Below are 26566 nucleotides of genomic sequence, written 5' to 3' on the forward strand. Positions count from 1 at the left end.
GTAAATAAGCAGCTCCTCCACTAAACAGGCAAGTTGCCTTTATTTACCCATAATGCTTTCTGGCCATATGCAAATCATTGCTCAGTACCTACTATAACATCATTTTGTGGGTGTGGTTCTAGAGAAAAACTGAATAAACAGTGAAAGTAAAAATTTAAATAACACACTACAATTTTCAGTATTTTTTTTTGTGAAAGATTACTTTTAAGCTTAACATGGGGAATATAACAGAAATTAAATAAATTGGAAAACAAAGACGTTTCTGAAAATGACCAATAAACTTTAAAGTAAAAAGAATCTTTGATAAAAGGGCATTTAAATGTGGGAGGTTGGCATAATGGTTAAGGTGTTTACCTTACAAACATGAGGTACAGGGTTTGATTCTCACATGGGGTAATTGGCTAGGCTGAAAATGGCCCACAAGGGCAGTTAGCCTAGTATGAACCTATGAACCTAAAAGACTTGATCTCAGTGTAAGTGACCAGTTACATTGAGAGCAGGCTGAAACCGTGTTTTGGAATCTAGCCCCCTTTGCAAGCCTGCTTATAGGCAGGCTTTACACTGAAGTAAGTCACTTATACTGACAAGTCTTTTGGAATCAGGGCAGACTTACACTAAAAGCAACTCTTTCACAATCTGGCCCAAGTCTGTTTAAACTAAATCAAAGAAATTAGACCAACATTAAAGTTTAGAACCCTATGCTGACATTGTCTACTGTGTGCAGACGTGTGAATGGGCGTACCTTCGTTGAAGGTTGTGCGTCAGGGCCGGCAACTCGGCACGTAAAAATCTACTGCCAATCATTAGCGGACCGGAGATCTGCTGTGGCGACCCCTAACCGGGAAAAGCTAAAAGACACAGCAGCATTGTTTATAAGAAATGATCAATCTTGCTTTTATGTAGCTTTGAAATTCCAGATATTGTACCCATGCTGGGATTCTTCACCTGTATATAATCATACATGGTTTCATTGATCCTTCCTACAACCATATTTTCATACAACTACCAATATGCTGGTAACTCTGTACCCCAACTACTTTCAGTCTGTCTCCTGAATACTAAATACTGCCTCTTTTGATACTCTATACCTCAATGTTTGATTATTGTATGAACTGTTAATTTAATGTATTCCATACTGGAGATTGTATGTATCATCTCCTTCTGTGTATGCAATGAAAGCTCTCTTAAAATTAAACAAATGTTCCATGTAATTGCTTGTTATTCTATGTATATGTTGTTTGAAGCATATCTTCCCGGGCCTCCACTGAAAATGGACCTGTGTCCAGTCGGACTTTCCCAGTTAACAAATGTAAAATAAAATAAAAAATAAAATAAAAACTCTTAAGAATGTCTTTTTTGTAACTTGATTGGAAAAATCAGTATTGGTCTATAAAGAAAGCAACTTATTTTTTTATATACTGAAGTATTCATTAATACAGTTACATATTTTTATGTGGTAATGTATTCAAAATTTCATGTATAGCTATCTTATAATTTAATTCAAATGATTGTATCACTGAGTAACATGGTGGTTTGAATAGACTAGGCTTTCATAGTTTAATTATATTCTGCATTTTAATTAAAACATAAAAATTAAAAGACAGAATGCAAAAGAATTGTGCAAACCTAGTCTATCCAACCCCCCTCCAGTTTCAGGCATGACCCAGAGAATGCACAAGGAGTTAATAGTTACACAATTACTGCAATAAATGGCCAGCAAGAATTGAGAAATGTACTGTACAAAATTAAAATGCATGTTAAGAATGTAAAACTTGGCAAAAGTTTACAAAATTAAAGTCTAAAAAGGCAAACGTATACATTAATTAAGTATGAGACATTACACATAAATTACAAATTTAATTTGGAGAATATATACACCACCAGGGTAGAATAACAAATCCTGCGTGAGATGAGTACTTGTTTTGTAGAGAAAATAGAGGAAAAACAGTGACACAGAAAACGGGTTAGCTACTAAAAATGGAAAGGTAGATAAAGGCCAGATCTCACCTCCTGGAGAAGTAGGTATGTATCCCAGAGACTACCCCATCTATGGAACAGGCTCCCCATCCATGTGAAACAGTATTCCTTCCTAATCCAATTCAAGTGCAACTTGGACAATTGGATGGAAAACCGGAAATTCATCCCTGGCTTGGCACCTATGTCTCTGATGCAAACAGGTAACCTGTAAATGGTTCATCTCCCAGGCCCATGCTTACACTTATTAATGGTATCAGAACTTGTCAGAGATTTGGGCTGCATGGCTAGGCTTAAAAAGGCCCTTGTGGTCGTTAGCCTAGTAAACACCTATGAACCTATTAGTTCTCTCCCTTCAGCAGTTTGAGGCCTAAGTTGTAGCCAGCTGCTTGTTACATTTGTAGCAAATGGACCTTGTTTTTTTGGAGGATGCATGATTGGAGAATGGACCTATTTTTGTTCCTCAAGTCAACTTAGAATTGAGGGGTGCCACATCAGGAAGCAGCACCGGACACTAGATAAACCAGATTCTGTAACTCTAGTGCAACTGAGAGAATCTCAGATTTAGAGACGTGGTAAAGCCACACAGAGAACCACCATCATTAGGGTCTTATTACTACATGCCTCTGAGTCAAAACACTGCACTAACAGACTTGACTGTGCTAGCGTTCTCATTACCAGCCAATGCGTATCAGTAAGATAGGTGCCCCCAACATGTACCTGAGTGTGCATACACACACACACACACACACACACACACACACACACACACACACACACACACACACACACACACACACACATATATAAATACAATCATCCACAAACAAGCCACCACACACTCATTTGCACTACTCATGGAAACACATACCCATACACTCTCATGCATGCTGCAACAAACACACACACACACACACACACACACACACACACACACACAAACACAGATTTGGAATACCTTGCCTTATTCTTGTAGTGTGACCACCCAGGCAGACTGACACACAAGCAATCACACTCACAGACACACTCACACACACACACACACACACACACACACACACACACACACACACACACACACACACACACACACACACACACACACGCGCGCACTCATACTCATTCAGCAACATACACACCTTCCACCATGGCCCTGCTTTACTTACCTTTACCAAGACTCCTCCCATAGCAGTAAATGGATGAATGTTATCTAAAGACAGCATTCAGTTCTTCCTCCTAGAGAAAAAATTTACTAGGGACAGTGATTCTCTGAATTGTTTTAATGATTTAAGTGCAAAATGGTCTATGAATTGAAAAGGCTTAGTAAATGCATATGGGAGAGAAAAGTTACAAAGTAGTAGAAATAAAAAAATAATTGTACCTGCGGTCAAGCAAGAGAAAAAATCATGAAAGTGTAAAATTGCTGGGAGCCCTTTTGTCCAGTTATTTTCCGTATGCTTAGAATGCACATTATAATGTGTATGTTGTTGTTGTTGTTGTTGTATCTTTCTGCTTTTCCAAGTTAGGGGTCGTCACAGCGGAACTTGGGTCCGCTAATGATTGGCAGCAGATTTTTACGTACCGAGTTGCCAGCCCTGATGTACAACCTTCAACTAAGGTATGCCCATTCACGCATGTCTCCACACAGAAGACACTTTAGCTGAGAATCGAACAGGACAACGTCTTGCTGTGAGGCGACAATGCTACCGCAGCACCACCCATAATGTGTATGCATTGTTGAAAACAAGATTGCAATCTGTACCAGAGCACAATGTAGCATATTGTATGTTCTCAGCTATCTGCGGTTAGACTTAGCCAAACAGTGTTCATGTTCACACTTACACAGCTATGCCACTATGTTCTGACTATGATTTTTTTTTTTTTTTGGCATGCATGTCTTTCCTACATCCATCTCACTATATCAGTGGTCTGAGAGCTTCTTGGTATTAGCACCAAAAATAAAATCTTAACTTACCCTTTCACCCCCATCCAAAAGGTACTTACTGCATGCACTGTGATCAGTGGGCAGATACCCCACACAAGATGCTGTGTCTGGGGCAGGGTTCTTTTCAGGGCATAGCTCTCAACTTTTTTAGTCAAGAATGCAGGGCAAAGGCAAAAATAATTGGGAAACAAAGGTCCAAAATCAGGGAAGACATGTAAATATTACTCTGATTCATTCATGAAATTAATAGAAAACCAGATTTTGAATCAGTGTGCATTTCTGAAGAAAAAGAAGTATGAAATATTAATGTCTTGCACTCCTGTGTGTAAAAATGTTTGAGGAGATTATGACCGTGAATGTCTGTCAGGATGTCCCTAGCACTGACCACCACCAACCCAATCCTCACCACCCAGCAAGAAAAGCAAACACTGAATGCATGTACCCATAACCCCTTGTGCAGTTCCAAGTAACAGGGTTCTACTATTCATCCTGAGTAACAGTCCTACTGATGGATGGTAAACTACTGTACTGAAGGCCAACCTGTTCTGTACTCTTAGAGACTTAGATACAAACGCTCTGTCCAGTGGCAGATTCTCTGAAGACTGTCAGACCTGCATACGTTAGCTGAAGATAACCTTTCTGAGCGTGGAAATACACTAGAACAAAACCAAATACAGATACTGTGTGCATGTCACACATGATACTAAACCTAAAATACTGAGATGTTTTGATGCTTGTCATGTTTACAGGTCTTGATTTTATTTTATTTTTATTTTAAACATAGTGCACTGATTTCATTGAACCAGTCAAAGACCACATTGTGTGGAGATCTTCCTTGAAGGCATGGGTATACAGTATCATGATGACTGGGACACTCGTACAGATTATCTGTGGACTGACTTTTATCCATCTTAGAACCCCCTGTACTACAAGCTCTTCTCCAGCAGGTGGCAACCAACAACAGGGATGCAAGCATTCCCTAATGCAAGTAGGCAAAGCTCATCTAGTTACGTCTTATTATAGGTGGTCAGCTGAGTGACCCAAGCCTACTCTACATCTAGTAGCATAACAAAGCAAGTGAAAATCATTTCCAAATGAAGAAATGGCAGCTTATGAAAGCAGAATGACTATTATCCATTTCTGAAGCCTTTTTGAAAGTATATTATTGACAGATCAGAAAATGAAATGTTGCCAGAACTTTTGGAATACTATAGCAGCTTTCATAGTATAGACCACCTACCTCCTCCATAAGTGTAGTCCTTTTCAACTCCAGACAGTGACTATGTCTGGATAGTATATCTTTTCAATACAAAAATCCTGAAACAATTGCTTTATTTGTAAAAATGTAACTAACTAACTTTTCTAAATAAAAAAAAGAAGACATTTAAACTATATAACTGTAAACAATGGTAAATATGTCAGTTATAAAATAAACTATGACATCTTATTGCACTAAATTAATAATCTATTTTTTTTTAAATATGTACACCAATGCCCGTGTGGTGCATGCCTGGTTACACCCATGCCAGGAATCTTATTATAACTAAGTGAAAAAAATGAATGTCCCAATGCCATTGCTAAACATGGGACAGCAACATAAGTTAAACTTGCAACATCACTATCTGGCCTTTGGTTAAAAAGCTTAATAAGTGAGACCTGTGAATTTTTTATACATAGAGGAATACAAACAGCTGCATTTGTGAACATACAAGTACAAACAAGCGCGCACACACACACACACACACACACACACACACACACACACACAAAACACAAAAAGATTTACACAGTGAGGTCCTGAAGCCTGAATGCCCATGTCTCTTATTAGGTATGAGTCAACAGCTTACTGAATAATCAATAAAACACCCATTACTTAAAGCCTTACAAACCATCAGGCCAGAATAATAATATCCACATGAACTAATAGCTAATCTCATCTTGATATCAGCAACATCATACCAGCAGATGCAAGCATTATGTCACACAGGTACGCCATCAGCAGACATTGTAGTTCAAGAACCTCGGCATTAACTGCAGAAATACCAAATGACATAAGTGGAGTGTCAAACTTGGGTCTAAGTCACACAGAGCATGATAGAAGTACAGCTGCAGTATTCAGCCTGCACTGCTGGCAGGTGTCAATAAGGAGGAAGCCCTCCGCTTTTCTGGGCAGACGTTCCAGCACCTACATTGGGTTTAGAAGTCAGCAAAGCACTTTTATACTGTATTAGAGTATGCAGGTAATGGCCTGAGAAGACTGGATGTGAAGCACATTGAAATGTCACTCCACAACAGTTTACACCACAGAAACTACTTTTAAAATTGCTCACTGCTCCCATACAGGATGCATGTACTAGGAACAGTTACACATCTTAGAATCATGCAACACGTGTATTGCACTAGCACTTCTACTTCTGTCCTTCAAAAAGAAAAAAAACAGAGTGAAAAACTACCATTTTACAACTCTGTCAGACACTTCTATATAGTGCATAAAACAAACCATGCAAAGATCACCAAGAATTACATTTTTCCTTTCTTAATAGTATTCAGTAATTTCAAGTCTACCCTCTTTAGTTGTGTGTTTTTTTTTTTTTTTTGGCTTACTCTATGTATAATTATGTAAAATGCAATGAAAAAATATAATAGATTAGTTTAAACCTGTCATTTCAATTGAGAGAGAGAAGGGGGGAGGGATAAATCTTTGTTATGATGTAGGTCACTTGAGTTTGAAGCTTGCAGGCCTGTCCTTGGTGAGGTGGAATGGGACTGTCCAATGCCACTATCCTTACAACAGGGTCATCAATGCAAGGACAGCTATGAGGTGGATATTCTGTTACCAAGCCACAAATACAAAAATCCTCCTTGCAGGAGCACAGGAACATGCACTGGCAAGGGGAGGGTATAGTAGCTCCTGGGATAATGCGGGATAATTGTCCTATGCGCTGGGGAGGAGTTAGTGCCCATAATCCAAAAATGCCTTCATAAACAGAGAACCAATCTCTTAGGATCTCTGTATGATGGCCTTCCCTGGTCAGCTCTTGCCTTCTCTTGGTATTGCCCATGGTGAAGAACAAATGAGTTTAGCTGATAGGGAAAATGTAATCTTCTACAGACAAAAAGCATTTAAGAACAGAACATTAATGTGGAAAATCAGGAAGGTGCATATCCCAACCTTCAAAAAAGTCAGGAAGCATTTGTGTAGTCGATCCTTTGTAGCTTTTATGCCTCCATTTTTCATTTGGCATTCACACGAATGATTTATCACTACACTGCTTTTCTTACCTGATTGGAACACCTAGATTTATCTTAAATGTTTGCAACTTATTTTGTATATTAGGCCTAATTAAATAATCAAATTTCTCGTGGGCACACTGCAATAATGGTCACAAACATAGAACGCACTCCTCTCCCAAAGGCTTTAAAAAAAAAAAAAGAAAACATTGCTGCCTTCAGAGGTACCATGTCCCTTTGTTTGTGATGAATGAAGGTCATATGGGAAGACAAAACCCTTATCATACATATATCACATTTACAATTTTTTTCTGATGCTTTACATAGTTACTTTGCAAGTTATCTGGGCTAGACTGTAGAGTGAAGGCATATTGACATCACAAGCTGCAGCTGCAGGTACAAGTAAAACATGTAAACAAGTCAGAGTAAATCTAAGGATTTGGTCTGTTTCCAGACTCAAAAGCACAAATCAAGATGTAGTTGTTTTGGACATGTGAATGGAATGTTTAGGGCACTACACTAACACATCAAGCTGATCAAACTCCTTGTAGTGGATGTATATCACTTGACTTGCCTTTGGCATTGAAGTAGTTTTGGAGGCCTTGCTATAACAGACCTTACACTAAAGTAATAACTTGTTAGGGCTAGCCATGGATTGTCCATCTGTAGTTAAGGAAGCAAAAGGCCCCTATCACATCATCACTTCTGAAATATCCACGTCTGGTATGGAATGTTCAGCTTTGGCCATAAAATATGACTGTTAACATCATCACTAGTCCACAAATCCATGAATGAAGTGTGATAAGATGCATATGTGTGTGTGTGTATGTATCCTGCCCTGTCTCAACTCCAATCCTGCACATTACCTTATGAAAAGAACTTTCCCTAACTGTACTACTATTCAGGTGAAGCTTGCCTGGTAGGTGCTGTTAGAGCTATTTTGTTTGATATGGTTAAATGTACTGAACAGAAAAGGATAGTTTTTGTTTTTTGATCACTGAATGTTTGGTATAGAGACTTTTCAGTGAGTATGTGAGTTCAACCTGCAGTGATCAAAAAGTAATTTTGATCACTGTTCAGGTTGACATTATCAGCTTCTCATATTAATAAGCTTGTATTCAATTAAGATTATAAATCGAATTAAGATACCTTAGGATGTGCTTCTGAAATATTAATCCCATACATTATATCTGCATTGGACAAGAATGTGCTTTTTCATGTTTATTTTAATAGTACTACCAAATATTTAAAGGCTGAAAGACTAGGTGAGATATTGTGAACATAACACTTTATATATTTCATTTCTAAGACATATCCTTGTTATGCAACTGTTTGCTAAACATTTGAAAATAAAGTAAAGAATACAGATTTAAAAGGGGGGGATCAAAAAGATTAACCACAACTTCATGGTCAGTGTGTGCCTATGGCTAGGAAGTTGTGTGAGCACAAAAGGAAAATCTTCAAAATTATTGTTAAGTCATCACAAGATTCAGAGGAAAACAAGATGTTGTATGGGCCCGTATATTCCTTCCCTGCTTTTGCTCCACACCTTGCTTAGAAACATCATAAGCATTCATAATACAGCTGAATTATCAACCCAACTGGTTTGTAGCTATACATTTTACAACTTTTTTGGGGCCGTGGAAATCATTCTTATTTCAAACAGTACAAAACAAACTTATCAAAACTAGTTTAGTCTTTACTTGTTTACTATAGCAATAACCCATGCCTGGGTGTGGGTAATGCTGGATTTACCCACGGTTGGTGTGGTTTGGTCACGACGGTGAAGCCCGAGTGGCCAAACAAAGCCAACCATGGGTAAATCCAGCATTACCCACACCCAGAAGTGGGTTATTGCTATTATACAATGACATTATTTAAGAAAAAAAAAATTACTTTTCTGAAATAATGGCATTGTATAATGCCTCCTTGCTGCCCTTCCACAGCTGTCTGGTATTCTGCATCAGTTCTGATGTACTGCGCATGCGTATGCTTACACAGTACATCAGAGCTGTGGGTGGAAGCAATGGAGAAAGCAAGATCTCCATTGCTTTTTACAAACTGTTTCGCTATGTTAAATGGGTTTAACATAGCGAGACAGCTTTACAAAAAGCTACGGAGAATCTCTGTTGCTTATTTTAAAGCTGTCTCACTATGTTAAACCCATTTAACATAGCGAGACAGTTTTGAAAAAAGCAATGGAGAAAGCAAGATCTCCGTTGCTTTTTACAAACTGTTTTGCTATGTTAAATGGGTTTAACATAGTGAGACAGCTTTAAAAAAGCAACGGAGATTCTCCGTTGCTTTTTTTTAAAGCTGTCTCGCTATGTTAAACTCATTTAACATAGCGAGACAGTGTTGCTGTAAGAGTTATAGTAATGGAAAAAGTCTGGGCGACCGGACCTTTTTCCATTACTATAACTTGGATTTACAACATGCACGCTGACCAATCAGCGTGCACGTTTTTGAATATTAATGGGGAGTCGTTGTATAATATCTGTGTTCATACATTGTCTAACAATGTGTCTCAGAAAATAATCTGTCAGAAAATCACTGCTCTCACACAACCCAAGCTACACTGCCTCACTCTTCTACTCCACCACATCTCTCTCTTAATAGCTGACGACATCCACCTCAACCCCGGACCCATCTCTAACATCAATCTCATCAAACCCTTCACTCAACCCACAAACTCATTCGCCTTACAACATTTAACGCATAAAGCCTAAAAAACTAAACCCCTAACCTCCATGCCTGGCTCTCCCATAACTACCCCGACATTACTGCCATGTCTGAAACCTGGCTGAAAACCTATATAAAAGATAGCAAAATCCTACCACTAGGTTTCCAAATCATTCACAACGACAGAGTCCACAAAAAGGTGGTGGAGTAGCAATAATCTACCCCACCTCCAATACCATAACTCCCTACTCCAATAAAATGCCAACCTTTGCCAATGCTGAAATTATAATAGGTTTACTAAAAATAAACAACCACAACTTCATATGTATTGCTGCCCTCTATATTCCCCCTGATGATAATATCAAAACTTTTGAAAACATCCTGTTCTGGTTCTCCTCCAGTATAAAAAATGAAATCTATATACTCGGTGATACCAGCATCAACTGGAATACTATTAACTCTGAAGCCCCATCCCACACAGTCAACCTGCACAACTTCTCCCAACTAATACAATCTCCAAACAGACCAAATAAAGATGGTACCTCTGGTACCATCATTGACTGTATCCTAACAACTCACCCAAACCTCATCACCAAAGCCGGAACATTACCTGATCCTCTCAGTGATCACCTACCAGCCTTCGCCGACCATCTCCCATCTCCACTGCATAAACAACACCACTACATCCAAGCCAAGACCTCTCCTCTTTCAACCCTCTAACTTTCTCAGAATGCTTAAAGCATACTGACTGGTCCTCTCTAAAATCCCTTCCTCAAGATGATACCGTTTCCTACTTTAACCCTTCTCAATCAGCATGCCTCCCCCCTCGAACCAAATGCATCAAAACCAATCTCTGCTCATGGATATCAAAAGATAGTAAACTAGCCTTGCACCAAAGGGACAAAAAATGGAAGCAATATCAAAAACATAAAAACCCTAACACCCTCCTAGAGTATAAGCAACTAAGAACTCCGCAAAAAAACCTAATAATTAAAGATCGCAAAGCCCACTACTCTAAACTCCAGTCCTTGCAATTTCTGGGACTCTATCTCATCCATGCTGCATCCTGACAACAATGAAAACCCCTGCCCAGACCCCAACCTCTCCAACCTTGAAACAGCCAGCTAAACTATCAGCCTCCTTCCCATCCCCTCCTCCACCACCACCCCCTCCTGCCCCAACCACCACCCCAATCATCAACCTTCCTCCACATCCTTCTGCCTCAAGCCCATCCCCACAAGCGCTATAAAAAGACTTCTCCTCAAACTCAAACCCTGTCGCAATGCACCCGACAACCTTCCACCCACCTTCCTCAAACAATCTGTACACAGCATTGCCTATCCCATCTCTATTCTTATAAATAGGTCCATACAAGAATCATATGTCCCTTCTATCTGGTGCCATGCTTACATCATCCCCTCCACAAAAGTGGCAAAAATACTGATACCACCAACTTCAGGCCTATTGCCATAATTTCCCCTCTTTCTAAAATACTAGAGAAAACGGTTTACTATTGTTTGTGCGAATGACATTCTATCGGCTGCAATGTGCCGAAAAACAGAATGTCGAACGCACAAGCACATTTGCACCAGATAGTCAACTCCACTTATGTGAATGCACAACTGAATTTGCATAAGTGGAAATCGACTGTCTGCATGGAGATCGTGGTACAGTAGGGAGTGGAAATTCAGCCACATCCCCACTGTAGTGCGATCTTGGAGTTAGAATATATAAGTAGTGGGGGTGTGGGGTGAAGGGGGACCCCCCTGCAAAAACATGATAGCTGTATAGGAGTTTGACTTACATCAGCTCCTATATGGCTATCATGTGGTGGTTTCGACAACAATGTTGAGTCAAATGCGTCGAGCATTTTGTTCGACATTGTGAGAGGTATTTTTTTTTTACTTTCGGTATTACCATTCGTTTATTTGAACAGAAAATGTTTTTCCATTTAAATAAACAATAGTAAACCAGGGAAAACAATACAAGCACAACTCATTGCACACCGAACACTAAACAATCTCCTCTCCCCTACCCAACATGGCTTCCACCCTGGCCACAGCACCATGACTGCCCTTCTTTCCTTTCTTGAAACCATAAACCTCAAACGCGACTCAGGCAAGTTCATATCCATACTATTCCTAGATCTGTCAAAGGCCTCTGGTACCATCTCACACAATATACTTTTATCCCAACTCTCCACCCTACACCTCTCTGCCACCACCATCACCTGGTTTTCCAGCTACTTGTCCAACCACCAACAAGCTGTCCAATGGAAAACTTCAACCTCCCCCGTCCTTCCAACACCCACAGGTGTCCCACAAGGTTCTGTTCTTGGCCCTCTTCTCTTCAACCTATTCATTAACAACTTTCACCAATCCATCCCAGACTCATCTATCATCCAATATGCAGATGACTCAACAATCATCTGATCAGCCTTCTCTCCCTCTGAGCTCCTAGCAAAAACCCAGCTAGCCTTCTCCAAAACAGAAACCTGGATGCAGTCTAAGCATCTGGCACTAAATGCAAATAAAATCAAACTAATGTTTTTTCCCCTACCAAAAACTCTATTGACAAATCCACATTCACCATACAGAGCCAAAACAACACCCTCCTTGAAACTGTTCCCAACACCAAGCTTCTTGGCATCATTATTGATAAAGAACTAAAATTTGACACCCGCATCCGCTCCTCAATCAAGGAAACCCACCAAAAGTTAGGTCTCCTCTACAGGCACAACATCTTCCTAAGCCCCTCTACCTGTCAAACTCTTGCATCCACCTTACTACTCCCCTCCCTTATGTATGGTGTCCCTCTTTTCACCAATCTCCATCTTGGCCTTCAGTCCAAACTTGAATCCTGCTACCACAAGATCTCCAAATTTGCAACCAATTCAAAAAACCCATCCAACCACTGCCACTCCCTCCTCACCCTCAACTGGCTTGAACTACCCAACTACCTCAGTTACCTACAACTCACCATTGCCCACAAGCTCATCTCTAAACCTGCCAACTGCCCAGCTATCGCTACTTCCTTAAAACCTTACATTCCCAACCGCTCACTCAGATCCAAAACACAAAATCTCCTTCAGGTCCACAAACCTGCATGGCCTTCTGGCCATCTACTGCTGTCCCACTCCTTAGCTAAACAGTGGAACTCTCTCCCCACACACCTACGCAACCTACCTAACCATATGAATTTTAAATCTCAGCTACTCTCTCATCTTTCTTCCAAATGGGAATGCCCTTTCCACGCTCCAATTTAAACTCCCCCCTCATTCCACCTTGGACTGACTCATCCAATTACCTCTACTATTATTTCATCCCACCCAAAACAATCCCTCCCCTACCAAAAACAAATTGTCTTTGTAATATCTGTTGTATTATACTCTCCAGTCTCAAATATACTATAACCCCCTCCGTGCATAATATTTTCCTAACCTACTAATGGCTAGTAGCTATATATTTTGAAATGTTAAACCTACAATTGAGTTTATAACAAAAATATTCTCTTTATGTAAATGTTGAAATTTCTGTATTGAATTATGTCTTTTCATTTTTGTAACATTGTGAGAAGCCAATTGCAAATATCATGGAGCTTATCTGTAAATATTTAATTAGCTGTATGAACTATGTCCTTTTGTAACATGTGAAATGCAGCTTGCAATTATTGTGGAGCTTTTCTTCCAGGGCATCCACTGAATACGGGCTCTTCTTGGCTCAGTGGACTTCCGGTCATCAAACAAACAAATTAAATAAATAAATAAATACATAAATCAATAAAATGGAGGAAATTAATTTCAGCCATGACTTTACATGATTATCCCAGCAGTATCACATGTCCCATATGAAATAAGAAATCAGAACATACTAAGAATGTTGATGTAAGCATTGGCTATGATATAGCCATGCTTATTTGCTGCTTCACATTGCCAAACAGCAGTATCTTCTGTGATGACATCCCGTAGAATGAGAGCTCCATCTTTCACAATGCGTCGCTGGTCAGGATCCAACTCTAAAATGAAGAAAGACAACAGCATTAAACAGCTGGCATCAGATCAGCATCTATCATCTATAATCCCATGCATTTAAGTGATAATACATAAGTAAGAAGCCAAAAGGAGCTGAAACACAGATTAGAGGATACCAGCACTGAATTTCAGCAGCTCTGATTTTGATGGATGGTTGCAGACACATAAATCATTCTATTATTCTGGGAACAGATATTGCCAGAGCTGTAATGCACCAAATTCAGGCTACTGCAAGTACACTGGACAAGGCTAGACTAAAGTAGAGTGTCTCAGTCTGCTTCATCTACTCACACCTGCTGAAACAACCAAGTATATATAACTTGCAATCAGGCTGTATTGTATTTGCTTAGGCATATCTGAGATGGCAAAGTCTGTCTAGCTTCCACGCAGCCCTGTTTCACTCAGCTCTTCAAGATGGTACTGACCAGGCCTTACCACTCTGAATGCTGATGAGCACTGACCATCATGGCTGGAAGTCTAACAATACTGATAGCTTATGGTACAAAGTAGTTTACCAAAAATGTCATGACTTTGATAAGCAGTAGATACAAAATTACAAACATTTTTATGGAACAGAGTAAAATGTACTTAGCTCTAACAGAGGCTGCCCATTCTGGCAATGCTTTGGTAATAACTATAGGTAACAAAACACTAGCACTGCATTTACTTGTGTGTCTCACACAGCAAACTCCATCAGGGTTTTGCTGTACTCCAGCCTCCTGTTTATTAATGATCAGCCCCCTGATAGCTTTCCTATCGTCTACCACTACTGTTGTGTCAGAGATTGTGGGATGAAATTCAAACTTCGTGATGACTTAGGCAAGGTTCAAATGACAAATTCACCACCATAACAGGAGCAGGCAAGCAAAAACTGAGGGTAATGCTACTCAATGCTTGAAATCTAAATCTCAAAATGCACTCACTCGAGGCACTCCTTAGAATGGAGAACATCAATGTCTGTGCAGTGACTGAGACCCGGTTCAAGGCTCCAGAGAGCACCCCTGTATTACCAGGCTATAACTCATACCACACTTTTCAGCCAACTAACCTGGACCGGAGCACCAAAGGCAGAGGTGTGTCCATATTCATTAAGGATATCCACACCTCCAGGCTAGTTGCTCAGCATAATGCAGCCGAGGTTATCTAAGTGGAACTAGCTCTGGGCAAAACTGCAATCCAAATTGTAGCTTGCTACAGATCCCCCACCATGCCTCAGGATTCCCACTCCTCTTTTCTTGATATACTGGAAAATATTAGGATTCAACTAAACACCTTAATATTGGGCGATTTCAACTACCCTACCATTAACTGGGAAAACTACTCATGTACCAACTCCTTCGCTCAGCGCTTTCTGGAATTCATAAATTCCAATGCCCTGGATCAACTTATCCACACCCCCACCAGGGGCAACAATATCCTAGACCTAGTTATTACCAACATGAGTGACCGGTGTTCCACACCTGAAGTCAACTCCTCGTCGGTCAGATTCGACCATAAGCTAATCACTCTAGATTTCCACATCACGCCCCCACCCCCCATTAAGGAAACCACTGTAAAATATTTCTCTAAAGCCAACCTCATGCTTCTTAAGACAGAAGTGGTGAACTTCATGACACCCATGCAGATGGACAATACAGTTACTACTGCTGAATCCTACACAAATGCACTCTATAAGCACTTACATGAGTGCATGGATCGTGCTATCCCAAACAGAACCAAGATGCTATCCTCCAAAAAAAGGAAGCCAATCTGGTGGTCGCCTGCCATAAACAAACTCTACAACAGAAGGAAGAAATTGTTGCAAAAGAGAGTAAAATCCCATGAGTGGAGGAGCTCCCTGGTCAGCCTCAGCAAGAAGCTGAGATCCCTTATAAGATCCTCCAAAGCTAGCTATGAAAACAAGATTGCCACTGATTCTAAGGACAACCACAAAGCATTCTATAGCTATGTCAAGAATCTCAATGGCAACACCCACATCTGCTCTGAGTTACAGCACAATGGCACAAAAATTACAGAACCAACTGATATTGCCAACATTCTGGCAGATAGGTTCAGTGCTAACTGTACCTCCCTCTAACCCACTATAGGGCCCATATCTATACAGGAAGAATGCAGAGTCCCTGTAATCACAACTTCACAGGTAAAAGCAGCACTCACTAAAGCCAAAAACGCAGCATCCATGGGACTGGACAACATCCCAGGCTGCGCTTTACATGAACTTCAGAACGAACTGACTCCCCACCTAAGCACCATGTTCAATCATAGCCTCATGTCAGGCTTTGTGCCCACTGAATGGCACATAGCAACAGTTATCCCACTCCACAAAGGGGGAGCCACCACTGATCCTGGGAACTATCTCCCTATTAGCCTGACGAGCCTCGTCTGCAAGGCCATGGAATGTATCATCATGGAATTCATAAACAAAGACATTGGTAACCTCCAAACTCTGGGCCCCACCCAGTTCGGGTTTGTGAAAGGCAGATCTTGCCTCCTGAACCTGGTCGACTTCTTTGAGGCAATCACCAAAGCCGTAGACTAGGGTAAGGTGGTTCACACAGCCTATCTTGACCTCGCCAAGGCTTTCAACACCATCCCCCATTCTGGAATTATAGCTAAACTCACTAAACTAGGTATAAATCCCTATGTCACAAGATGGGTTGCCAAATGGCTCACTAACAGAACCCACACTGTAAAAGTTGCAGACTCTATATCTGACTTCAAACCAGTGACAAGTGGAGTACCACAGGGTTCAGTCTGTTTGGTAAATACTTCTCTGAAGTACAGGCTAACACAGAAGGCTTCTGGCTAATGAAGTTCACAGATGACTGCAAACTAGGAGCTATAGTCGAGTCCAAAAATGATGTGGACATCCTACACAGGGGCCTCACTGAGACAGATGCCTGGTGTCAGAGCCATGGCCTCAAGCTCAGTGCCAAAAAGTGCATTGTTATCCCCTTTGGTAAAAACTATGTACCCATGAACTACCACATAGGCAGCAGTCTTCTTAACACTGAATGTGTGATAAGAAACCTTGGGACCCAGGTGGACAGTAGTCCCTCCTTTGATAATCACATTGCCACAGTACTCAGGAAATCCTTCTACATGGCACACCTCATCACAAAAGGATTCTCATCCAGGAAAAAAGAGGACATTGTTCCCCTCTACTCAACACTCATTAGACCCATTATAGAGTACAACGCCCCATTTGGAATGTACCTCACAAGACATCTGCAGCAGCTGGAAAGGCCACAGAAGTACCTCACAAAGAGAATTACTGGCCTCAAACAGATGTCCTACACTGATCATCTCAAAAAACTCCAGCTTTACTCTGTAGCATATCGCCTACTCCAAGGTGATCTCTGCCTAACATATAAAGCTATGTCAAACCCAGAGCTGTTGGACATGCTACACCTAATGAAATCCCAATCCCTCCAAGCTACACGCTCTAGGGACCTAAACCTTGTCACCACAATAAACAGGACTTGCTGGAGGGATAGATTCCTGTCCCAGAGACTTCCCATACTCTGGAACAGGCTACTCATCTATGTCAAGCAAAGTTCCTCAGAAAAATCTTGATGAGTGGATTGGAAATAGGAAATACACCCTGGGGATCACTTCTGTGGCTCTGCTCGACAGGGGCATGGGAAATTAACTTTCTTGGGTTGGCGTAAGCCAGGGAACTTTGTTGGCTAGACTTACTTAGGCCCTTGGGCCGATAGCTTAGTACCTACCTATGAACCTATGAACTTAGAGGGATGGTGTGACATAGGACCCATCACTCACGATGCAAAAGTAGGACGGCATTTTTCATTTATTACCTAAAGCCTCTGATGATAAATCAAAAAGTGCTTCAACAAAGTATTAGTTTAAGGGCATGCACACACAACAAAGTATTAGTTTAAGGGTGTGCACACACAACAAAGTATTAGTTTAAGGTTGCGCACACACAACAAAGTATTAGTTTACGGGTGTGCACACACAACAAAGTATTAGTTTATGAGTGTGCACACACAACAAAGTATTAGTTTATGAGTGTGCACACACAACAAAGTATTAGTTTAAGGGTGTGCACACACAACAAAGTATTAGTTTAAGGGTGTGCACACACAACAAAGTATTAGTTTATGAGTGTGCACACACAACAAAGTATTAGTTTATGAGTGTGCACACACAACAAAGTATTAGTTTAAGGGTGTGCACACACAACAAAGTATTAGTTTAAGGGTGTGCACACACAACAAAGTATTAGTTTAAGGCTGTGCACACACAACAGAGTATTAGCTTAAGGTTGTGCACACACAACAAAGTATTAGTTTATGAGTGTGCATACACAACAAAGTATTAGTTTAAGGTTGTGCACACACAACAGAGTATTAGCTTAAGGGTGTGCACACGCAACAAAGTATTAGTTTAAGGGTGTGCACACTTATGCAACCAGCTTATTGTATGTTTTATTATTTTTAAAATTTTTCCCCCTAACAGATTTGTTTGTTTTTCAATTGAATTATACAGGTTATAGGTCACTTTAAAGATGGGAAAAGTTTTGAAACGATTTATTGTGGTCTCATTTTTTTATATCACAAAAACCTGGCATTTTAACATGGGTGTATAAACTTTTATATCCTCTGTATATGTGATATTCAGATAGAGAGAAAAGTCCTCTGAAGTATTTGGATTTGGAAGACCACTGACAGAAACAGTCAGGTATATGAAAAATTGATGAATGTGACTCCAAGGATAGAACATTATTATATTTACTGATATCAAGAAGGTACTGTTTGATTTATAAATCTTATAACATGCTTATACAAAGTAAAGAATAGTTCAATATAATATAACATTAACACTGTTGTCGCTATGATTTTTTTTTCTTTGAATGTGAAATTACTGCTCAACATACCTAGCTCTGTGTGTGAATATTTTACTTTGTTATGTATTAATGTGGTGCTTTTCTTCCCGGGCCTCCACTGAAAATGGGCTCTTTTTAGGCCCAGTGGACTTTGCAGGTTAACAAATGCAACAAATAAATAAATAAATAAATTACATATGGGTCTTTATAAGATGGATATAAAATGGATATATAGTCTAATTAGAAAAAGGAAGATATAGCACATAATCTTTAAATTGGGTATCTGTTGAATTTTCAAGGATGTTACTTATGACTTTCAAAATAGTGAAACTGAAAGTGCAAACATGAAGAAATTTACACCAAGTCCGAGGTTCCTGTATCATAGAGTAATTCCCTTAATATGAGCTACAGTGGTTTCAGAATTATATATCTAAGTAGTGGTGGTATGAGGGTGACAGCCCTTTAGCATGTAACCAAAGAACTGTACAAAATATTTTAAAGGTTTAAAAGCACCTTTCAAAAGTTACTATAATTTGTTAGAATTGTAGGTTCCAAGATTTATAGGTAGGTACCAGGCAATAACTTGAGACTATTACAAGCCTGGCCAATAAACAATACTTAGAGATTCACTCCAGCCTTTATGAATGCGACCTGAAAGGCCAATGGTGCAGTGGTTAAGGTGTATGCCTTTCAAGCACAAGGTACAGGGTTTGATTCACACCACTGACAAGAGCTTAACAGATTGAAGATGTATTTTTGTTGGGAGGGTGGCCTAATGGTTAAGGTGTTTGCCTTACAAACACAAGGTACAGGGTTTGATTCTCACAGGGGATAATTGGCTAGGCTTAAAGTGTCTCGCAAGGGCAGTTAGCCTAGTACTAATCTATGAACTTATTTATGAACTAAGATACACTGAGCAAGAATTTCAAACTGCTCATCCAGTTATAAAGTTCTACCTAGAAATTGGCAATGGTGCTACTCTGCTTGACATGTAGTTTGTTTCAGAAGTGGGAGATATCAGTAAGTCTTATTTATCTGTTGATGAAGACTTTGGTTCTTCTTCATGGTGTCAGAAGAGCCATCTGTTCTGCAAAGGAATAGGAGGTGCAGGAGAGTTGAATCTTTCGTAGCTCAAAAGGCTATTTGGATGGTGCAGTGGTACAGTGGTAGTGTTGTCACCTCACAACAAAAGCTTCTCCAGTTCGATTCTCAGCTGGGGTGCCTTCTGTGTGGAGTCTGCATGTCCTACCTGCATTTGTGTGGGTTTCCTCTGGGTGCTCTGGTTTCCTCCCACATTATAAAGACATGCATCTGGAGTTTTCTCCCTGGGCCTCTGCTGGAAATTGGCTTCATTCCAAGTCAGACTTTCCCAGTTAACAAATGATAGATAAATAAATAAATACACATAGATCACAATGGAAGAGTGTAAAGAAATTGCAGAGAAAGTGGAATGCCTTAATAAATTAGGGTCTTGAGGCCATTAATCTTTATAGTTAAGAATCTCTGAGGTCTCTCTACTTACATGATAGGTTTTCAACAGATACAAGCCAAAAGGGGCATTATTTTCAATAATGATCTAATAAGAGATGAGTGAAGAGGAACTGAGATTTCTTTAGAGCTAGAAGAAATGCTTCTGAAAATTAGCTGAGCTAGACAAAATGATTTCTGAACTACTAAGGAGATATGATGGTTAAAAGATAAGGAATTACCAACAAGAGTGTTTAGATTCCATATAACAGTGTCTTACTGGACTAACTCTCCTATATGGTATCATGTGGAAATATACTCTGTTTAATAACATAACCACGCTACATTTTTTCATTTTCCTTGCGCCAGTTGGTAACATAGTCTAATCCACGCTACAGCAATTATGAGTCAGTAGAAGACTGAATAAAAACACCCAGTTTATAGTCATTCACAAACTTAGATAGCTATAGGCTAGCAGAGTTGGATTGAAGACCTAAGAAATATATGCCGCATAAAAAAGAACCCAACACTGAGCCCCGTAATATACTGCTGGTATTTTTTTTTTTGTTGTTGTTTTCAGAAGTGACATCTCTGACTTTAACCCCATGGGCACTGCCAGCCAACTGATTAACTCTTTACTGCATAAAATATGGCTTTATGTTCAAGTCAATCAAAGACCTTGGTCAGGTCTAAATATGTTGCATGCAGTGCATGACTGAGATCCACTGTATTGGTGACTTTTTTCAAAGAAATTAGCAAAGGTAGGAGGCAGAATGTGACTTCTACAATGCCAAATTGACGAGGGTCCAAGGTTAATATGTTTTTAATGGGCAGCTTAATGAGGTCTGAAATCATGCATTGCATAGCTTTAGCTATGTGGCTAGTGAGACTAATACATATATAGTTACCAGGGTCCATTATTGAACCCCTATGTATAATGTGAAGTACATCTGGGTGTTTTCATCTTCAGGACTGTGACCAGTGGAGAGGCATAGATTAAAGAGGTGAAGTAGGGGTTCCAATAGGTTGCTTTCAGTACTGATAATCAGGTAACCTGATATGCTATCAGGACATATGGACAAGGTGTTGTTAGCTTTTGAAAGAGCTGAAAGGACCTGTTCCATAGTAATTATAGGGGGCTGGCTGGGAGTATGGAAACCGTGGAAGAATTATATGTAAGGATGGAGTAAAGTCTCTGCTAAATTTGTCATCTAGGATATTACCCCTTTCTTTTGGTTCAGAGTGGGCAGTATTACTGTGGATTAGCTCCAAATTTGCCTGGTGATTATTCCTACTTCTTGTCATAGTTAAAGAAACATCTGTAATTAGTCATGTTTTCAGGAGCTATTTTAAGTTTATATTTACCATTGAGCTTCCTAATCGTACCCTTAATACAGAAATTGTTAATATTTTTTTTTCTGAGGATGGGGAATTGCAACAGGGAAAAGTAATGAAATGGGATGCTAATTGAATACCTCATGCTTAATAAAGGCTGTGAAAAGTAGCTTTAGGAATTTAAAGAGGACAACACAAAAAGAGCTGATTTTATACCCTCAAGGATATTGAAATTAGAAATTCTGTCATCTTGAATGTGCTGGGGAGGAGAACTTCCAATGGAATTAATGGAGCTATATCTATTCGTATAATGAACTATTTGTCACATTTCTTTGTTTGAATAATGCACATTTGCCACCAAAATGGAAACTGAGTAAAGATATGCAGGATTTTAAGAAAGAAAATGTATTTTCTTGACCTAAGAAAAAAGCACACAAGTACTTTTAAACTTCTCATTAAGTTGAATCACAAGAGAACACTAGTAGAAATGGATGGGTACAACATATAAGGAGTCCAGGCTGGATGCACGGAATGTTCTGGCATTAGATCCCCTGGATTTTCTGACAGTTTTACCAATAGTTCCTTCGCCATTACCATGACAAAACAACCAAGGAAGGAGATTGCGGACAAGGGAGTTGCAAGGGCTATCAGGGCCCTATGACATGCAGCAGATACAGGTAACAGAGACATTTCATGGTTTATGTAATGTTTTTGATATCTCAGACTATGAATTAACACATGATGAATTGACAGTTGTTTATAAAGGTCTAACTTTGTTTGCCGGTGTCCCTTACTGTTGGACTGTACTTCAGACCAGTAGATGCCGGACAAGGGCAACTGATGGTGACTTAACTAAATTTTTAACTGAATCTTGACTTTCTACAGGTCATCTCAATCTAAAACTTAATTTTTTCAGTGAATGATAACATGCTAAAAAAGGATTTTTCAAAAGCAAGTACTTTTATCTCCTTTAGTAATCTGTTAATACAAGCATTTCAGACAGCTTGTGATAATTAATTTTGAGTTGTTTTTAAATAAAAGTATGCGGGAAAAAACTCTTGTGGTTTACAAAAAGGGCACCTCCTTGAAAGGCCTGGTGGAGAGGAAAAAGTTAAAGGCAGGCCTTGGTGGAACTTTTAAATGTGGGAGGTGTGGACAATGCCCCTATATATTGGACACTGATTCCATTAGAGTCAGGAACTATGGTAAAATTACTACTATTAAGAAGTGTTACTGTTACACCAAGGGAGTGGTATATATTGCAACTTGTATGGTATGCGAGGGGTACTATGTGGTGAAGACAATCAGAGCCCTCAGACAAAGACTATATCAACACAACTATGATATACTAAAAAACAAAGAAACCAATGCTTTATTTAAGCATATAAAGGTACATCCGACACATTATTTTAAATTGTTTGTACTTGAACAAGTAGACCTGGATCCACGAGGGGGGCCCGATGATGACTTCCTTGAATATTTAGAGCTCAAGTGGCAGATTAAATTAAATGCATGTCAACCACCTGGGCTCAATGACAAGTTATCCATTAGTTCTGTATTAAAACTAAAATCAGCTTTTTTATGTGATTTTATTCAAGATCTTTGTTTTAAATCATATTTCAATACACAATACTTTAATGTCTGTGTGGTTGGTAGGTGGCAATTGGTGTGTTGTAGTGGGCAGTTACTGTGATTATGTGTTACTGTCTTTTTAAACTGCTTAATTATTTTAGAGGAAATGATGTTTGCTTTGCCCATTAATGGCTGTAAGGGTTAGGGTATTTAAATATGGCATTTTTTTGTTTGTTCTTGTTCTGATGAAGTCATGTGATTTTGACGAACATGCTTAACTTTTTTCAATACATTTTTCTGGATTTAGTGCTGCAGTGTTCCTTTGGTGATCCTCTTCATATATTTTTTACTTTTTTTTTAAATAAAAGTATGAAGTCTCACGATCATAATTTAAGTACAGGCTAATATATACCTTTGAAATCTTTAATGAATAATGAATGACATTAAATGCAGTCAAAGATGGTGATATAAGAGTAATGGAGAAAAGTTTTAGTATGAAGTGCATTCTTTCATTGTTGACTGATACCAGCACATGTATAAAAATCCCAAAGATTGATTTGCACAAAATAATTATAAATGTAAGCAACTAGATGTAAGCTGTACATTTAAATGGCATCATAACTATCGATATGCATGATTATTTTTATATACCACACCCTGTAACATCTATGTATTATGGATTGCCAAATTTCATAAAAATGTAATACATCCACCTATGATCGGTATAGTCGCAAATGGGGGATGATTTGCTGTGCCTCAGATTACTTTGAAAATAGCTAAGAAGACATTATCAGGTTTGGTAAGCTGCATCCTTGATAGTGCTGATTTTTTTTGCAACAACTACATCAATGTTGTAAGAAGCATAGGAATACTGAATATGTTTTTCTGCCTTGGATATTGACTCATTATTTACTGAGATACCCAATGGATACAGCATAGAATCGATGGAAAAATATTTAATTAATTCTACCACATTTTTAGGGAATGAAATTAGCACTTTGTGTGAACTTTTTAAGAAGGTTCTAACAAATGATATTTTTGTTTTTGACATTGGCCTTGACTTCCAAAAAATGTATGGCAAAGAGGAGTGGACCCAGTACAGAGCCCTGGGGGCACTACTTATGATCAGCTTCTTTGTGGAAGTGGTCTCTCCAATCCTAACTTCCTGTATCCTGTCTGTGAGACAGCTGGCTATCTAGTGAGTTACATAGAGGTTCATACCTAATTCATTGACTTTGTCTACAATGCCCAAGTGGGGCACTGTATCAAATGTCTTAGCTAGGTCAAGGTAGGCAGCATACATAGTTTTGCCCTGATCTATTGCCTTGGTGATTATCTTCAAGAAATCCACCAGGTTCAATATGCATGACCTGCATTTGACAAAACCAAACTGGGTTAGGTCCAGTGTCTGAAGGTTTTCTATGTCATGGTTAATCATTTCCATGACTTTGCATATGAGACTAGACAGGCTAAAGGGTCTGTAGTTCTCAGGATCTGTTGATGCAGAAGGATGACTGCTGCAGTTCTCCATTCACATGGCATAAAGCCTGTGTGGAGGCTATTGTTTGAAAAGTGACTCCAGTGGCCCTGATAGAGCATATTTCAGGCTATTTAGGAGGCACCATGGGATATTACTGGGGGCCATCAAAGCTATATTCCTGGCCTTGGAGAGTCCTTCTAAGATTTACTTCCTATTGATAGAGGGGTTATGTTATGGGGGTGAGAGGGAGGTAAAGTTGGTGCTGAATTTCGCAGCCAGATGATTTGCTATATCTCCCGGTTCCTTGAACATGGCTTGATTTACCAAGATTTTGTCACACTGATTTGTGCATTGAGTTTGAGATTTCACACATAGCTAAAGAAGGCCTTATGGTTGTCCTTGGCCTGGGACACTATCTTTACCTCACAATTTGCTTTGTTGGACTTAATTAGTCCCCTTAGTTGTCTGTTCACTTTGCTGAGAGTTTTGTTACCTTTTTTGGTGTTGCACTTCCTAATTTTAGGTTTGACTTTTTTCTTTTGTTGCACAACCTTTTAATTTTGGATTCCACCAAAGTGCTATGTTTTTTGAGTTAGTTTTGGGTTTACTTTTGGTAAGCACAACAGCTTCTATGCTATTCTGGTTGTACATAGCTTTTGTGAGTAATTTTGCTTAGGCTATTATCTGGGATTGGTGAGGCTTGAAATTTTGACAGGTTATCACTTAATAAGAGGTAGTTTGACTTGGAGTATATTTTAACCTTTCAGGGGTTTGCTGGGGTTACAAAACTGAGTTTTCTTTTGAAGGAGACTGCTTTGTGGTCTGACCTTAAAAGAAAGGACATGAAATTGGGGTTGGGGGATGTGCAGCATTCTCTGATATTTGTGAGTACTAGGTCAAATATGTTTGCACCTCTGGTAGGCATATGCACTAACTGGTCCAGGCTGTTTGTGTTTACAAACTCTATGAACCTCTGCATCTTCAAATTTAAGGTCATGTAGGATTCCCAGGTTATATAGGGATAATTAAAGTCTCTCATGAGTATGGTATTTAGTTGAATGGTGAGTGTCTCCAATAGCTCTATTTAAGAGCTATAAGCTTCATGGATTGTAGAGGGTGACCTATAGCTTGCGGATATGGAATGGGACTTTGACTATGGTAATCTGGATGTGGGGAAAGTGTGTCATCCTGTTTCACCAATCTAGAGGTATACTTGTTATTGATGTAGATCAAGATGCCTCATCTTTAGTCCTGTATGTGCAGTTTGTGGTGTAAATGTGTGGAAGGCACAGAAGCTTTTTAATGCCATGGTATGCTCTGTGGCTTTAAATCTTGCCTGAGTAACTGCACAAATGTCCACATTTTTCAAGGTGAGGAGAGCTTGGAAGGAGAAGAGCTTCTTCTTTGGATTCCTGGCATTGAGCAGTAAGACTTTTAGATTTCCTTGGGTAGATTTTACTCTGTTGGAAGGTTTGTCAATTTGGCATTGTCTAAAAGGGCACTATGGGGGAGGACAATGTTTTAGCCAATATTCAAAATCCTAGGGAGGACAAGTGCAGACCATCCCTGCAAAAACAATGTGGTTTCCTAATTATGTCCTCCCATGCTGGCAAATATTGTATTCCCCTTAAATGACACTAAAAACCAAGCCAATTATTAAAGTCATAAAAATTCAGAGCAGCCAAGGAAGAAGTAAAAGTCCACAGTAGTAAAACATACCATACAGAAAAAAAAAGAAAACACACTGGAGCCACCATGACCGATTAAAACTTTATTTAACACACATATAAGTGCTTTCGAGCATTAGTTCTTCATCATATCTAAAAATTAATTAAAATAAACCATATTTAAACAAATAACAACCAATTAGAATCAATAGCAGAACCTACATCCCTTCAATAATCCATCTGCACATCCTGTTATGGACACTTTTTTGAATTTATGCACAATGGAAATTTCTATGTTAGCTGCAAAGAAGAGACATGGTTATTATAATTTAAC

At 39.3% G+C, this 26566-nt stretch overlaps 1 protein-coding gene across 5 annotated transcripts in view; it reads right to left on the reverse strand.

The window, feature by feature from the left end:
• Positions 1 to 26566, reverse strand: part of L1CAM (L1 cell adhesion molecule) — a 2005704-nt gene that overhangs the window by 516299 nt on the left and 1462839 nt on the right. For all 5 annotated transcript variants that reach the window (XM_044080361.1, XM_044080360.1, XM_044080358.1 and 2 more), the window contains one exon: positions 13703 to 13846. In XM_044080361.1, coding sequence (XP_043936296.1) covers positions 13703 to 13846 — 144 coding nt within the window. The remainder of the gene's footprint in view (positions 1 to 13702; positions 13847 to 26566) is intronic.

This window comes from Protopterus annectens, chromosome 8.part0 (assembly GCF_019279795.1).
Source record: "Protopterus annectens isolate FY-2018-M chromosome 8.part0, PAN1.0, whole genome shotgun sequence".
NCBI classification, from domain to species: domain Eukaryota; kingdom Metazoa; phylum Chordata; order Ceratodontiformes; family Protopteridae; genus Protopterus; species Protopterus annectens.